At 41.4% G+C, this 17,860-nt stretch overlaps 1 protein-coding gene across 1 annotated transcript in view; it reads right to left on the reverse strand.

The window, feature by feature from the left end:
• Positions 1 to 404: 404 nt before the first annotated feature.
• The window catches only part of LOC124011420 (platelet-derived growth factor C-like), a 91,168-nt gene continuing 73,712 nt past the window's right edge, over positions 405 to 17,860 (reverse strand). Inside the window, exons 4-6 of the mRNA XM_046324782.1 lie at positions 3,136 to 3,319; positions 2,649 to 2,866; positions 405 to 1,630 (exon numbers count right to left, since the gene is read on the reverse strand). Of these exons, the coding sequence (XP_046180738.1) occupies positions 1,517 to 1,630; positions 2,649 to 2,866; positions 3,136 to 3,319 (516 nt within the window). The 3' untranslated portion in view covers positions 405 to 1,516. The remainder of the gene's footprint in view (positions 1,631 to 2,648; positions 2,867 to 3,135; positions 3,320 to 17,860) is intronic.

Here is a 17,860-nt window from a genome sequence, read left to right on the forward strand (position 1 = left end):
GCTGTCCTAATAGGAGACACTTTGGGGGGAAAAAAACACTTTTGGTTCCAAGTAGAACCCTTTTGTGTTCCATGTAGAACCATTTCCACTTAGGGTTCTACATGGAACTCAAATGGGTTTTTACTTGAATCCAAAAAGGGTTCTCCTATGGGGACAGCTGAAGAATCCTTTTGGAACCCTTTTTTCTAAGAGCGTAGGCATGTATGTAGAAGGATCTATGACCCTCATCCTATTCTGTTTGATGACTGATATGCCACCAAATGTAATTTCCTCAGTCAATATTCCCCGATAATACTCATTTATACCATTACAATAACAATGAGAAACAGACACAATGCTTTATCTTGACACCAACTGAAAGTCCTTATATTGCAGAGGACTATGTCAAAATACAAGTACCCATCTCCAGTAACACATTGACTGATTTATTTCTACTGACAGATACATACAACAAAATAGATTATAAAAAGTGATGTTAAATAACTTTGGTATGCAGAGAAGAGAACACACCCAAATTTGACATGGTGTGGACATAGAAATGAAAATATTTGAAGATGGACACTCAGCAACTGTACAAATGACAGAGAAACGACCATTTCAGCATACAAAAAAGCATTCTGGACAATAACTTCCCTTTCATTGAACAAATAAATATTGAGTATCCATTCTGTTCCACGCACCAGTTGGGGTTATATGAAGTTATAAAGCAAGCACATTTTTACACCTTTGCTACGACGGTATGTACGTTGAAATGCAACAAAACTGTACCCACTTGGTTTAAGTGTGCAACTTTATCTCCTCAATGAATACAAGTATCTTTGGTAGAAAAATACAACAGTACAGGAAAAACCATGAAAATGAAATACTTACACATAATATAGTTTGTATCAGTAAGACAGTCAACATTAACATTATGTCACTCCAAAGATCTAATAGATGGGAAAACAGGGGGGAGTGGGGAATCGCTGATAAAAAGGACCATTATTTTCCTGTTTTATAAGGAATAATAAAGTACCAGAGGCATTGGCCTGAAGGAAGCTCATTTCTGTACAGAAAAGTACTTGAAGAAGGAGCCCATTTTCCGAGATACTCTCTGGTCACGTGTGTTGAATTTCAACAAGACCCCTTAAAGGATTTGGCACAAAAAAAAGCCCACAAAAAATCACGCTAAACCGATGCTGCCAAAGATGTCCCTTAGCACCAGTTCCGATCTCTGAGAGAAGCAAAGGGAGAGCCTTCAGAGAGGAAAGAATGAATAAGATAGGTCTATCATTCCTGTCTCTCCAATGCACTCAGTCAGCTACAGGTCCTCCACAGCGGCAGGATCCATCCACAAATGAAGTAGTTCCAGTCAGTTTGTATTCTCGTCCAATTAGCAAGATGAGAAAGGACAAGCAAAGCAATCCCATTTTCACTCTCAATGAGATGGTTAGGGTTTGCCTGGGAGATGCTGGAAGACGCGTGCAGTTTTGAGTGTCTCCTGGGATGCCGGTGGCACCGGTACACAGGTTTGAGATCAGTCCCAGTCGTCTTTGCAAACACAGTCGCACTCCTCGTGGTGTTCCAAGGGCACATCGGTCATCGATTTCTGCAGGCCTCGGCCCCCGCTTCGGTGCTTCAGCAGGAGAACCTACAGAGAGCAGCAAGCCAGAGCTCAGATTGAGAGTTTGGAACAGGCACTGCACCAAAACAACTTCAAACACATTGACACGTGTGTATATATATATATATATATATATTCACAGCTGTGATGGAAACCAGTAGTCTCTTTACAATTTGTATAAATGCCGACAGATCATTTGTTCTTTTGACATGGTGGAATCTTTTTGTGTCCGTAAAATGTTTTATGCGGGAAATGGTGGTGGAAACACCTTTATGAGCCAAAACGTGATATAAAGACCATCATATCGACGTAAACTTGGAGTCACGCGATGATATGGTGTGTGGTCCTCCCACTACGACTCAGGAAACCATGCAGCTTATTAGGCTACAGATGCAAAACGTTATGATGAACTTTACAGGGTGTTGAAAGTGCACGTGATCTTGATGCTCCTTTCCAATCAATATCGAGAGTATTATTCTGGAAACATGATATGATTGAAGCTTGACAGCAATCTGACTAATAAAATAAAAATCTATCTCTGTTATCCATAATAATCTCAATGTAGATGAGCCTACGCGCATAGTATCTTGCAAGCTGTTGGCTAGTAACGCAATTTAATCTGTAGAGTTGAAAACGCGATGGAAACACATTGAAGTTTATATGTGTATTCGGTACATGAAAGCTTAAGTGAAAAAGTACATTGTGTGCACTACGTAATCACCCACTGATTTTTATCCGCAACCAGTCTGTTTGGTGGAATCACACCAATGTTTTCTTTGTGGATTTTTGAATATACACATAAATAACCAGATGTCATTTTGTTATGATACATTAGCTTGCATTTATTATGCTGATCTTTCTGAAAAATAATTAACTTCAAGTGTAAGTAGCACATTATGAACCTTGTCTAGAGCTGCAAAGTGAACTTCTAATAACTTTCCCAAAATTCCCAGGTTTTCCAGAAATCCTGGATTTCCAGTTCATTCCCTTCGGATTCCAGGGATATTAAAATCTCAGAGAATTGGGAAAGTTGCCACACTTTTACCTCGTGGTACTTCTTGACGACCCGGGTGGGCACACACTGGCAGTCGGAGCAGCGATGCGAGCAGCAGGCACAGTTGCCCCCGCAGCGCTTCACCAGGAGGCAGCTGGGCCAGAAGATGGCGTCAGTCCTCTTGAGCTCCTCTCGCAGGGAGATGGAGAAGTTGCGTGGCGTGCAGCTGTACAGTCTCACCTCTTCTCTCAACAGGTTGAGATCCACTCCTGTCCAAGAAATAGATTAAACCTCACCACGTCAACCTAAACGGATTAGATACCTTTTTACTATATCACAAGAAGGGGCATCAACTTCTATAACCGGTTCAATTGCCAAGATATCATTTCAAGATAAAACTGTCTGTGAAAGGTTATGCTCAACTGCAGCTGTATATCTGTTTTTCCCTCCATCTCAACATGACAGACCTTTCTTCCACTGCAATTCCTATTACTAGAACCCCTGTTGTTAGCCGTTTGAGAAGTGGCAGTCGCTGTACCTCTGGATTTCTTGTTGTGGAGGAATGACTTCCCCAGGATGTGCCACGTGGGCTTGTATAGGTCTTCCATGTCAAGCTGCCATCTCTCAGGCTCCAGGTACTTCATGACCTCCTCCACGGTACCGAGGCCAGCCACGGCCTCAGACAACGCATCTGCGCTCTGCAGAGATGGAGTTACCTCGGGCTTTGACACACACATAAGAAAACCGACACAAAGGAAGATGGGGATAAAGTTTCATAGACTTCAGGCTCATGGTCTAAACTGAATTAAGCATAATTTAATGGCCACTTTTAGAGAGCCCCATACAAAGATAGCTGCATTGAATAAGAGGTTTAAACTGAGTTACAGTTATTACCAGCAAAACCCCCATACAAAGTAACTTAAGCTCTACATAATGAGTGATTGTGCTACAGTGCATTACAAAACCGAACATCAAAGCTCCATTTGTTTTGGCATCGCTGTAGATTCCACTTCTCTCAGCTACATTTTCATCCCGACATAACTACAGCAGCAACAAGGCTCAAGTTAAGACTCATCAGTTCCATTTGTTTTCCCTGACTGATATCTCCACCTAAGACACAGAGCGGTGCAGTAGATTGATGCCTGGGGTATTGGTATCCCCACATGAGACTAATCCACCAGATACCTTTCTGGTCTGTGATACTCTGGCTGAGTCCCAAATTACACCCAATTCTCTATATAGTGCACTACTTTTTACTAAGGTCCATTGTCTGTGTTGAAAAGTAGTGCACCATCTCTGCTCATTCTGTCTGACATGTCAGCTTGCGTGTAGCTTTACGTGGCAATACAGACCCAATCCTGTGTGACTGACAAGTTGAATGCATCACCGTGACACCAGCAAGCAAGCACTGCTAATATGGACACTAAAAAGCAGCACTAAAACCTTTACTTTATTTTGTACATTGATTACTAGTGGAATCCAACTCCCTATATTATCACAGTGTAGGCCTATCAAAAGCTTTGACAAAAATCCTATGTGAAATGTCTAATGCCTAGGTGACAAATAATCAAACAATCTATAAATCTTGACGGGAGTCATAATAGAGGAAAAAGAAGGATTTGATTTGATGGGGGGGGACAGACTAAAGAGATACAGAACGAATCAGGGAAAAGGAGTCGCCGCAGGATTGGCAATGTCACATTGAATAATGGAAGCGATACGGGAACGTCTGTTCTGATTCACTGACAACGTAATACCATGTAATACACTCTGCAATTACCGTCAGCACTCCTTCAACATTTGGCTCCCTTTGGTGCTGCCACTGCATGATAAGATTAGAGAGGAAGGCTAGAATTTAGCAACATGGCCGAGGCAGAGGTCGGAAAAATGTAGTTTATGCAAATGTGTTTATGCCAAGTGGTTTAGTGATCTGTTGAGGTCTGTGGTGCCTTGTATGAACAACTTCACATTGAATAAAAAATATGGAGATTTACTGTGAATGGCAGTTCTTAGAAAAGTGGGAAAAGTCAAATGTGACAGGAATTTTCACCCAAATGCACTGTTCATGCGGTTTGATTAAAAAGACAAGATTTATCATAAATACCAAAAAAGAACATCAAGAGCATGAAATAATTGTCTCTGGAAATCAACGAAAGGCAAAACATCTTGCCATTGATTTTCTATGAGAAAAGTAGAGATTTTTGCTTCATAGCAGAAGCACGCAATGTGAATCCTGTTACTGTTGCCTGGTCTTGGCAGTGAATACCAGTGTAGAATGGGAACCATTAACAACTTGTGAATGCAGACGGTGCTACACTCCTCCAATTAACGGCACTCTGTAGGCACGGAGTCAGAAGCGGCAGCCAAGCGCTCCTTAAAGAGACAGATGAAATGTGAAGCTTTGTGAAGATGATGAGAGCCCTGACTAAAAGGCATAACTTTGGACTAGCATGAATTCTCTGAAATTGTTCAACTGTGTTATCAAGAGTACGGTCGTTCGGGAGTCTTAGTTTTTCCTCCAACGTGTTCAGTTGCAGCAGAAGCGATCATCCATTATGGGATGGTAGATATGGAAGCGCAGAGGGTTATTTCCCAAATACCAATGTGGAGAAAATTGTCATTGGTGGAACAATGCCAACGTCGACTCAAATGTGAAAGTCTGAAGACCTTTGAGTGATCGTGTTTGTAATTGAATGTTTCCTTATACTTGTAACTAACAGCACCACCACACAACACAATTGTATTTGTAATAAAAAGGAAAGACAGACAAAACCACCACTATAAAATGCAACTGAACTGAGTTAGACTACCTGTATTTAGCCAATTATTTGCACGGCTATCAAAATGTGCAAGTCATCAACTCGGCTCACTTTGACATAACTAAGCTACGACATCTCCTTGCATAGCAACCCTGCAAATATTTTTGCCTTATAACTGCAGTTAACATGTTCACATTCTAACTTTTTTATTTTTTATTGTGGTGCCTGATACTAAGTATTTCATCTTAGCCACAACTTCATCGGCTAAGAATTAGCCCAGCACAGAATAGCGTCTATTGTATTCTGCAGCCATAGCTAAAAGGTGTTTAAAATTGGTTGCAAGCTGTGTCAATCTTTTATGAGGAAAATAGCTTAGCAGGCAGACAAGGGGCTTAGGCCGCAACTCCTGCCAGAAATGACAGAGTGGACCATGTGTGTGTGTGTGTGTGTGTGTGTGTGTGTGTGTGTGTGTGTGTGTGTGTGTAGAGTCAGGAGTGGTAGAGCAGAACTAGACATCTGAGGCATGTGCAGAGGTGAATGGACACAGTGTACAAAACATTAAGAACTCCTTCCTAATATTGACTGGCACGCCTAGAACTGCCTCAATTCATTGGGGCATGGACTCGACGAGGTGTCAAAAAGCGTTCCAAAGGGATGCCGGCCCATGTTGGCTCCAATGTTTCCCACAGTCTTGTCAAGTTGGTTGGATGTCCTTTGGGTGGTGGACCATTCTTGATACACACGGGACACTGTTAAACGTGAAAAACCCATCAGCATTGCAGTTCTTGACACAAACCAGTGCGCCTGGCACCTACTAACATCCCACGTTCAAAGGCACACATCTTTTGTCATGCCCATTCACTCATACACAAATCCTTTGTTAACCTGTCTCCTCCCCTTGATCGACCCTGATTTAACAGGTGACATCAATAAGGTATGATATCTTTCACCTGGTCAGTCTGTCATGGAAATAGCAGGTGTTCTTAATGTTTTTCACACTCAGTGTATGTATATACACATGAACTATGCCAGGAGGCAATGAATCATGTCTGACAGGAACGTCTAAATCCAGGAAAACATATAAAAAGTGTTGAACCACAATCCCATTGTGTAAGCCATTGTCACTTTCTTGCAGGGTTGCATATTGTGGAGGAATGTGATCAGCTCCACTGCTGGGAAATATGACACAAATATTGCATAATAAGTAGATATACATTGTTACAGAATACTACACAAACAGTGAGCTCCAAAAGTATTGGGACAGTGACGCATTTTTTGTTGTTTTGGCTCAGTAGTCAAGCGATTTGAATTTAAACAGATACAATGACTATGAGGTAAACATTTTCTACAACTTGATTGGAGTCCACCTGTGGTAAATTCAATTGATTTGAAATAATTTGGCAAGGCACACACCTGTCAATATAAGGTCCCACAGTTGACAGTGCATGTCAGAGCAAAAACCAAGCCAAGAGGTCGAAGTAATTGTCCATAGAGCTCTGAGACAGGATTGTGTCGAGGCACAGATATGGGTAAGGTTACCAAAAAAAACACATTGAAGGTCCCCAAGAACAGAGTGGTCTCCATCATTCTTAAATGGAAGAAGTTTGGAACCACCAAGACTCTTCCTAGAGATGGCTGCCCAGCCAAACTGAGCAAATGGGTGAGAAGGGTTTTGGTCAGTGAGGTGACCTAGAACCCGATGGTAGCCATCTCTAGGAAGAGTCTTGGTGGTGGAGATTGAAGTCTTTCGCCAGAATGCTAAGAATTACATCTGGAGGAAACCTGACTGAGAGACTAGTCAGGATCGAGGGAAAGATGAACAGCGCAAAGTACAGAGAGATCCTTGATGAAAACCTGTTCCAGAGTACTCAGGTTCACCTTCCACCATGACAAGAACCCTAAGCACACAGCCAAGACAATGCAGGAATGGCCCAGCCAGAGCCTGGACTTGAACATCTCTGGAGAGACCTGAAAAATAGCTATACAGTGACACTCCCCATCCAAGCTGACAGAGCTTGGGAGGATCTGAAGAGAAGAGTGGGAGAAACTCCCCAAATACAGGTGTGCCAAGCTTGTAGCATCATATCCAAGAAGACTTGAGGCTGTGCTTCAACAAAGTACGGAGTAAAGGGTCTGAATACTTTTTTCTTAATACATTTGCAAAAATGTCCAAAAACATGTATTTGCTTTGTCATTATCAAGTATTGTGTCTCGACCGAGGATGGGGAAAAAACATTAAATCCATTTCAGAAAACAGCTGTAATGTAACAAAATGTGGAAAAAGTCAAGGGGTCTTATTAAAGTAGTCACAAGATTAGTATTATGTTCCATATTCCAAGCACACAATGATTACATCAAGCTTGTGACTCACCAAACGCTTCTAACACGTTTGTAGTTTGTTTTGGTTGCATTTCAGATTATTTTGTGCCCAATTGAAATCATGTATTGCTTAATTTTGGAGTCACTTTTAATGCAAACAAGAATAGAATATGTTTCTTAACACTTCTACTTGATTACTGATAAACCTGAATGAATCGTGAATAATGATGAGTGAGAAAGTTACTGACAAACAAATATCATACCCCCATCTAAAAAAGCTAGCCTCCCCTGTTATTGTAATTATGAGAGGTTGGCATGTCTTGGGGGTATGATATTTGTGTGTCTAACTTTCTCACTCATTATTATTCATGAATCATTCAGGACTATCCGTAATCATGGTACCACCCACATAAACGTAGAAGTCTTTGGAAATATTCTATTCTTACTAAATATAAAATAAGGGTGACTGTAAATGACAAACTATTCTGAAACAACCAAAACAAGCAAATGCAACTGTTGAGCATGTCTCCTCACTGTCATCTACACTGATTGAAGTGGATTAAACAAGTGACATCAATAAGGGATCACAGCTTTCACCTGGTCAGTATGTCATGGAATGGTGTTCTTAATGTTTTGTACACTCAGTGTAATCTCACACACACACACACACACACACACACACACACACACACACACACACACACACACACACACACACACACACACACACACACACACACACACACACACACACACACACACACACACACACACACACACACACACACACACACACACACACACACACACACACACACACACACACACACACACCAGTGTGGATGACGGATCACCACCTCAAGCTGAACTTCGGCAAGACAGAGCTGCTCTTCCTCCCGGGGAAGGACTGCCCGTTCCATGATCTCGCCATCACGGTTGACAACTCCATTGTGTCCTCCTCCCAGAGCGCTAAGAACCTTGGCGTGATCCTGGACAACACCCTGTCGTTCTCAACTAACATCAAGGCGGTGGCCCGTTCCTGTAGGTTCATGCTCTACAACATCCGCAGAGTACGACCCTGCCTCACACAGGAAGCGGCACAGGTCCTAATCCAGGCACTTGTCATCTCCCGTCTGGATTACTGCAACTCGCTGTTGGCTGGGCTCCCTGCCTGTGCCATTAAACCCCTACAACTCATCCAGAACGCCGCAGCCCGTCTGGTGTTCAACCTTCCCAAGTTCTCTCACGTCACCCCGCTCCTCCACTCTCTCCACTGGCTTCCAGTTGAAGCTCGCATCCGCTACAAGACCATGGTGCTTGCCTACGGAGCTGTGAGGGGAACGGCACCTCAGTACCTCCAGGCTCTGATCAGGCCCTACACCCAAATAAGGGCACTGCGTTCATCCACCTCTGGCCTGCTCGCCTCCCTACCACTGAGGAAGTACAGTTCCCGCTCAGCCCAGTCAAAACTGTTCGCTGCTCTGGCTCCCCAATGGTGGAACAAACTCCCTCACGACGCCAGGACAGCGGAATCAATCACCACCTTCCGGAGACACCTGAAACCCCACCTCTTTAAGGAATACCTAGGATAGGATAAAGTAATCCTTCTCACCCCCCTTAAAATATGTAGATGCACTATTGTAAAGTGGCTGTTCCACTGGATGTCATAAGGTGAATGCACCAATTTGTAAGTCGCTCTGGATAAGAGCATCTGCTAAATGACTTAAATGTAAATGTAAATGTACACACACACACACACACACACACACACACACACACACACACACACACACACACACACACACACACACACACACACACACACACACACACACACACACACACACACACACACACACACACACACACACACACACACACACAAAAGTTAGAAGAGGTGACTCCGGGATGCTGGCCTTCTTGGCAGAGTTGCAAAGAAAAAGCCATATCTCAAAAAGCCAATGAAAATAAAAGATTAAGATGGGCAAAAGAACACAGACACTAAACAGAGGAACTCTGCCTAGAAGGCCAGCCTCCTCACTGTTGACGCTTAGAGCCAGCATGCGCTGTTCTGTGAAGGAAGTAGTACACAGCGTTGTATGAGATTTCTGGCATGGAATAGCCTTCATTTCTCTGAACAAGAACATATGGATGAGTTTCAGAAGTAAGTTATTTGTTTCTGGTATTTTGAGCCTGTATTTCGAAACCACAAATGTTGATGCTTCAGACACTCAACTAGTCTAAAGAAGGACAGTTGTATGCTGTGCTAACGTAATTGCAAAAGGGTTTTCTAATGATCAATTAGTCTTTTAAAATGATAAACTTGGAAGAGCTCACAACGTGCCATTGGAACACAGGCGTGATGATTGCTGATAATGGGCCTCTGTATGCCTATGTAGATAATCCATTATTCTTTTTTTAAATCTGCCATTTCCAGCTCAAATGGTCATTTACAACCTTAACAATGTCCACACTGCATTTCTGATCAATTTGATGTTATTTTAAAGGACAAAAAAAATCTGCTTTTATTTCAAAAACAAGGACATTTCTAAGTGACACCAGTTGAAGTCAGAAGTTTACATACACTTGGAGTCATTAAAACGTATTTTTCAACCAATCCACAAAGTTCTTGTAAACAAACTATAGCTTTAGCAAGGCGGTTAGGACATCTACTTTGTGCATGACATGTAATTTTTCCAACAATTGTTTACAGACAGATTATTTCACTTATAATTCACTGTATCACAATTCCAGTGGGTCAGAAGTTTACATACACTAAGTCGACTGTGCCTTCAAACAGCTTGGAAAATGCCAGAAAATGATGTCATGGCTTTAGTAGATTCTGGTAGGCTAATTGAGTCAATTGGAGGTGTACCTGTGGATGTATTTCAAGGCCTACCTTCAAACTCAGTGCCTCTTTGCTTGACATCATAGGAAAAAAAGGATACAGCCAAGAACACAAAAAAAATTGTAGACCTCCACAAGTTTGGTTCATCCTTGGGAGCAATTTCCAAATCCTGAAGGCACCACGTTCATCTGTACAAACAATAGTACGCAAGAATAAACACCATGGGACCACGCAGCCATCATACCGCTTGGGAAGGAGATGCGTTCTGTCTCCTAGAGATTTTTTAAATATTTTTTTAACCTTTATTTTACTAGGCAAGTTAGTTAAGAACAAATTCGTATTTTCAGTGACGGCCTAGGAACAGTGGGTTAACTGCCTGTTCAAGGGCAGAATGACAGGTTTGTACGTTGTCAGCTCGGAGATTCGAACTTGCAACCTTTCGGTTACTAGTCCAACGCTCTAGTCCAACGCTCTAACCACTGGGCTACCCTGCCGCCCCAATGAACATACTTTGGTGCGAAAAGTGCAAATCAGTCTGTGAACAACAGCAAAGGACCTTGTGAAGCTGCTGGAGGAAACAGGTACAAAAGTATCTATATCCACAGTAAAACAAGTCCTATATCGATATTACCTGAAAGACCGCTCAGCAAACAAGAAGCCACTGCTTCAAAACAGACTACGGTTTGCAACTGCACATGGGGACAAAGATCAATTTTTGGAGAAAAGTCCTCTGGTCTGATGAAACAAAAATAGAACAGTTTGGCCATATTGATCATCGTTATGTTTGGAGGAAAACAGGGGAGGTTTGCAATCCGAAGAACCCCATCCCAACCGTGAAGCACGGGGGTGGCAGCATCATGTTGTGGGGTGCTTTGCTGCAGGAGGGACTGGTACCCTTCACAAAATAGATGGCTTCATGAGAAAGGAAAATGCTGTGGATGTATTGAGGCAACATCTCAAGACATAAGTCAGGAAGTTAAAGCTTGGCCTCAAATGGGTCTTCCAAATGGATAATGACCCCAAACATACTTCCAGAGTTGTGGCAAAATGACTTAAGGACAAAGCAAAGCACCCCCACACCATCACACCTCCTCCTACCTGCTTCAAGGTGGGAACCACACAAGCAGAAATCATCCGTTCACCTACTCATCCGTTCTCCACCAACGCCGGTTGGACCAACAATCTCAAATCTAGACTCATCAGACCAAAGGACAGATTTCCACCGGTCTAATGCAAATTGCTCATGTTTCTTGGCCTAAGCAAGTCTCTTCTTACTGGTGTCCTTTAGTAGTGGTTTCTTTGCAGCAATTCAACCATGAAGAACTGATTCACAGTCTGCTCTGAACAGTTGCTGTTGAGATGTGTCTGTTACTTCAACACTTAACCATTTATTTGGGCTGCAATCTGAGGTGCAGTGAACTCTAACAAACGTATCCTTTGCAGCAGAGATAGCTCTGGGTCTTCCTTTCCTGTGGTGGTCCTCATGAGAGCCCATTTCATCATAGCGCTTGATGGTTTTTGTGACTGCACTTGAAGAAACTTTCAAAGTTCATGAAAAAGTCCGCATTGACTGACCTTCATGTCTTAAAGTAATGGACTGTCAAATCAAATCAATTTATATAGTCCTTACGTCAGCTGATCTATCAAAGTGCTGTACAGAAACTCAGCCTAAAACCCAAAACAGCAAGCAATGAGGGTGTAGAATCACGGTGGCTAGGAAAAACTCCCTAGAAAGGCCAAAACCTAGGAAGAAACCTAGAGGAACCTATGAGGGGTGGCCAGTCCTCTTCTTGCTGTGCCGGGTGGAGATTATAACAGAACATGGCCAAGATGTTCATAAATGACCAGCAAGGTCAAATAATGGCTCAGAAAATAATGGCTGTCATTTCTCTTTGCGTATTTGAGCTGCTCTTGCCATAATATGGACGTGGTCTTTTACCAAAAAGGGCTATATTCTGTATACCACCCCTCCTTGTCACAACACAACTGATTGGCTCAAACGCGTTAAGGAAAGATATTCAACAAATGACCTTTTAACCAGGCACACCTGTTAATGTAAATGCATTCCAGGTGACTACCTCATGAAGCTGGTTGAGAGAATGTCAAGAGTGTGCAAAGCTGTCATTAAGGCAAAGGGTGGCTACTTTGAAGAATCTCAAATCTAAAATATATTTGGATTTGGTTTAACACGTTTTTGGTTACTACATGATTCCATATGTTTTATTTCATAGTTGATGTTTTCACTATTACTCTACAATGTAGAAAATATGAAAAATAAAGAAAACATTTTGACTAGTACTTTATATTTAAAATAGTATTATGTTTCTCCACAATAAGTGTCAAGGCACAATGGACCTCAGGCCCATAAAGAACCAAGGTCAACTTACTGCAGGTATCGTGTGAAAAAATGAGTCACCCTGACGCTGACATTTAGGGAGACAATGGCATTTCAGTTTTCTTTTTTCGCTCCCATTCAGAGAAACACATTTTTTCTCGAGCCACACTGTGTTTTAACAACCTCTTCGCCTGGACCTTTTTAGCATTTCCAAAATCTCTTCCCACGAATTACAATAATCTCTTCCTAAGAATATCCCCTTTCCTTGGAAGTGGTAAAGAGGAATTATTGCTTGTTTAAATATAAACAAGTGCTGCCACCATGACCTGAGGTTCCAGTAGCATTGGTTAACCACAGAGGAACAGAGTGCTGCTGTTCATTGGGCCTTCCAGTGCCCAAGGAATGCTCAGCGAGAAGCCAGGCCGAAGTGAGGCCAAAGCTAACCTTTCCTCTCGTGATTTCCACCAGTAAACACTCTTGCTGGCCATTAATTGTCTGCCCCAAGTCGAAACATGAATGACATGCCACCTTGTTCTTCCTCTCTTAATCCTCGCAAATACAGTGCCTTGCGAAAGTATTCGGCCCCCTTGAACTTTGCGACCTTTTGCCACATTTCAGGCTTCAAACATAAAGATATAAAACTGTATTTTTTGTGAAGAATCAACAACAAGTGGGACACAATCATGAAGTGGAACAACATTTATTGGATATTTCAAACTTTTATAACAAATCAAAAACTGAAAAATTGGGCGTGCAAAATTATTCAGCCCCCTTAAGTTAATACTTTGTAGCGCCACCTTTTGCTGCAATTACAGCTGTAAGTCGCTTGGGGTATGTCTCTATCAGTTTTGCACATCGAGAGTGACATTTTTTCCCATTCCTCCTTGCAAAACAGCTCGAGCTCAGTGAGGTTGGATGGAGAGCATTTGTGAACAGCAGTTTTCAGTTCTTTCCACAGATTCTCGATTGGATTCAGGTCTGGACTTTGACTTGGCCATTCTAACACCTGGATATGTTTATTTTTGAACCATTCCATTGTAGATTTTGCTTTATGTTTTGGATCATTGTCTTGTTGGAAGACAAATCTCCGTCCCAGTCTCAGGTCTTTTGCAGACTCCATCAGGTTTTCTTCCAGAATGGTCCTGTATTTGGCTCCATCCATCTTCCCATCAATTTTAACCATCTTCCCTGTCCCTGCTGAAGAAAAGCAGGGCCAAACCATGATGCTGCCACCACCATGTTTGACAGTGGGGATGGTGTGTTCAGGGTGATGAGCTGTGTTGCTTTTACGCCAAACATAACGTTTTGCATTGTTGCCAAAAAGTTCAATTTTGCTTTCATCTGACCAGAGCACCTTCTTCCACATGTTTGGTGTGTCTCCCAGGTGGCCTGTGGCAAACTTTAAACAACACTTTTTATGGATATCTTTAAGAAATGGCTTTCTTCTTGCCACTCTTCCATAAAGGCCAGATTTGTGCAATATACGACTGATTGTTGTCCTACGGACAGAGTCTCCCACCTCAGCTGTAGATCTCTGCAGTTCGTCCAGAGTGATCATGGGCCTCTTGGCTGCATCTCTGATCAGTCTTCTCCTTGTATGAGCTGAAAGTTTAGAGGGACAGCCAGGTCTTGGTAGATTTGCAGTGGTCTGATACTCCTTCCATTTCAATATTATCGCTTGCACAGTGCTCCTTGGGATGTTTAAAGCTTGGGAAATCTTTTTGTATCCAAATCCGGCTTTAAACTTCTTCACAACAGTATCTCGGACCTGCCTGGTGTGTTCCTTGTTCTTCATGATGCTCTCTGCGCTTTTAACGGACCTCTGAGAGTATCACAGTGCAGGTGCATTTATACAGAGACTTGATTACACACAAGTGGATTGTATTTATCATCATTAGTCATTTAGGTCAACATTGGATCATTCAGAGATCCTCACTGAACTTCTGGAGAGAGTTTGCTGCACTGAAGGTAAAGGGGCTGAATAATTTTTCCGTTTTTGATTTGTTAAAAAAGTTTGAAATATCCAATAAATGTCGTTCCACTTCATGATTGTGTCCCACTTGTTGTTGATTCTTCACAAAAAATACAGTTTTATATCTTTATGTTTGAAGCCTGAATAAATGGCCAAAAGAGGCCTGCCCAGCATTTGTATATAACCTTAAGCATGATGGGATGTTAATTCCTTCATAAACTCAGGAACCACAAATTGGTGGAAGGACCTGCTTTCAATGTACTTTGTATCCCTCATTTACTCAAGTGTTTCCATCATTTTGGCAGTTACCTGTACATAGGGCCCTATAAAATCTGTGCTGCGGAGAACGAGGACAGAAACACAGAATCCAGACTTTAAAATGGAATTCAACAATATTCTAAAATGTATTGAACTTAGTAGTAAATCACTAAATCATCTAAATGTATTAAACTTAGGAGAAAATGCAGTAATTTGCCATGACATTAACAAAATGCAGCAGTGAGTCATAATTTCCTTCAACTTTCTGAAGAGGCAAAGGCACTGTCTGGTGTGTCCGTTTTTCTACCAGTACAGTTTCCAAAAGCCTTCTCAATTTAGTATTAACTACAAAGTACTTTTTGCATCAATTTGCATCAATCCAGTGGACATTCGTTTTGCAAACTCTAATCACATGAGCGCTACAGAAATATCGCTAATCAAACAACGGTCTATGGCTGGTGCACAGATCAATTAAAAGGTAACCATACCACGAAATGCATTAGACTTTTCCCAGACCTGAAAAGTAGTCTCCTGATATGGTTTAAGCACTGTTGTGGACTTAATAATCATCTAAGTGTGACTGACAGAGAAAACCTGAAACAACAGAAACCTGGAAAAACAAAATGGAGTGTCTAACTAATGAAAAAACTAAATAGAATTTATTCAATCCCGCTATCGGTTTCCATCCAATTGGCGACACATTTTCCTGCGAATATTCAAAAAATCTGCATAAAGAAAATGTGAATTTTCCCACCAGTGGTGTGTTTCCACCAAACTGACTTGTTGTGGGTAAAAGTCAGTGCGCGATGACGTAGGACACCAAAGTTTTCACATATCGAATAAAAATCGAAATTTTCAACGTGTTTCCATTGCATTTTCCACTCTACCGATAGCTGTCAGAAAAACTGTTGCAAGCATCGATCATCATGTCACCAGAATAAGATCCTCAATATTTATTGGAAAGGAGCCTCAAGCGCATCACCTTGCACCACCCTGTGAAGTTCATCATAATTTATTTAATCTCCAGCCTGATAAACTGCATGCCATCCCAACGAGTCGTATGACTGATATGCCATTTCTCACGTTACATTTTAGACACAAAAAGACACCATACCGAATGCTCAAATGATCGGTCTGCATTTAGAAAATTGTACCCGAAACATCCATTTTGCATCACATTGTGTGATTTTTTTATATGGCATGATATTACACGAACTGTGGATGGAAGCGTGGTTACAGTAGTGTAAAGAAGTCAAGTCCCAAGCAATCACCTGAGAAGCCTAAACATTCATGAAGATCAATGATTCCATCACGAATATACATTTTTCTGTCAGGTAGTGGATGCATGAGAAACATTTATATCCTATCCACATGACTGCATTACACAGACAGAATCTCCTGTTCTATAGCTTATGATGTACGGTACTACCATAGACTCCAAAATGAAATGTCAAATGGGAAAGAAACAAAATGGCAATGCCCCTAAAATGCATCAGTACCATGGAGAAGACAGCAGGCAGCAGAATTGTAGGTTCTACAATATATTCCCCTCCTTTGGACATAAAATAAATATAAATATATATAAATAGCACCTCATGATCCAGCCACAACTCTTTTGATGTGCACCCTATGCCGGAGACTAAGCCAAAACACACCTCCTTCCCTAGAACAGAACAGTTCTACAAGAAAAATATAAACCTGTAAATAACACAGAGCAAAAACAAATAGACAAATTGTAGACCTTAGAGGAGAACTCAACATTGCTTTTGGGGACCAATGTTTAAGGAGGCACAAATCCTACAGCAAACTGGATTCTTACTCGGTTATGGATTGAGAGATTTGGAGTGCCTAAAGCATAGTGTTGTATATTTTGTAAGATAATATTTGATAAGATAATTAGTATATACAAATTTTCACTCCGATTAGGATTGATGCAGAATACAGAAAAGTTCACCTAGCGATTTAGGGTTCAGATCTGAGTTAGTTAAAATGATCTGTGATTTGTGAATAAAAACATACTAGAGTAGAAGTACTGTAAGCTGTCCTCATCTTCTCTACCCTCATGACTTTCACATCCATAAATAAAATAGATTCATTCCCCATCTTAGAACTTCTATAGTGCTTGGATGGGATTCTAAGCAATGAAAGTTGATGTTGGTGGGCCAGATTTTAAGGTTTTGGGGTAACTATTCTCTATGGATTGACAGAAGTCATTGCGTACATTATTCTGTAAAAGGGTACCAAAACCTTCAAATCTGTGAGATCCTTATTCTCCGTAAATCTATCTGCTTTATAACTATCTCTCCCATGATATTTGGTTTAGAGATAAAGGAGAAGAACCAAACAAATATCAAGTCCCCTCTGGTCTTTCAGACAATGTCTATGGTCTATCTTGCATTGTATGAGTGATGGCTGTACAAAATATTAGGAAAACCTGCTCTTTCCAAGACAGACTGAACAGGTGAATCATATCAAGTTTTATTTGTCACAAGCGCCGAATACAACAGGCCTTAGACCTTACCGTGAAATTCTTACTTACAAGCACTTAACTCTATTTCTTGAACTGCGTTGTTGGTTAAGAAAATATTTATTAAATAAACACAAAAAAATCGAATAAAAAAGTAACAATAAGATTGTAACAATAATGAGACTATATACAGGGGGAACCGAGTCAATATGCGGACTTGTAGTCAATGAACAGCATTCTCACATAGGTGTTCCTTTTGTCCAGGTGGTAAAGGGCAGTGTAGAGTGCAATTGAGATTGTGTCAT

Source organism: Oncorhynchus gorbuscha, linkage group LG23 (assembly GCF_021184085.1).
Source record: "Oncorhynchus gorbuscha isolate QuinsamMale2020 ecotype Even-year linkage group LG23, OgorEven_v1.0, whole genome shotgun sequence".
NCBI classification, from domain to species: Eukaryota; Metazoa; Chordata; class Actinopteri; order Salmoniformes; family Salmonidae; genus Oncorhynchus; species Oncorhynchus gorbuscha.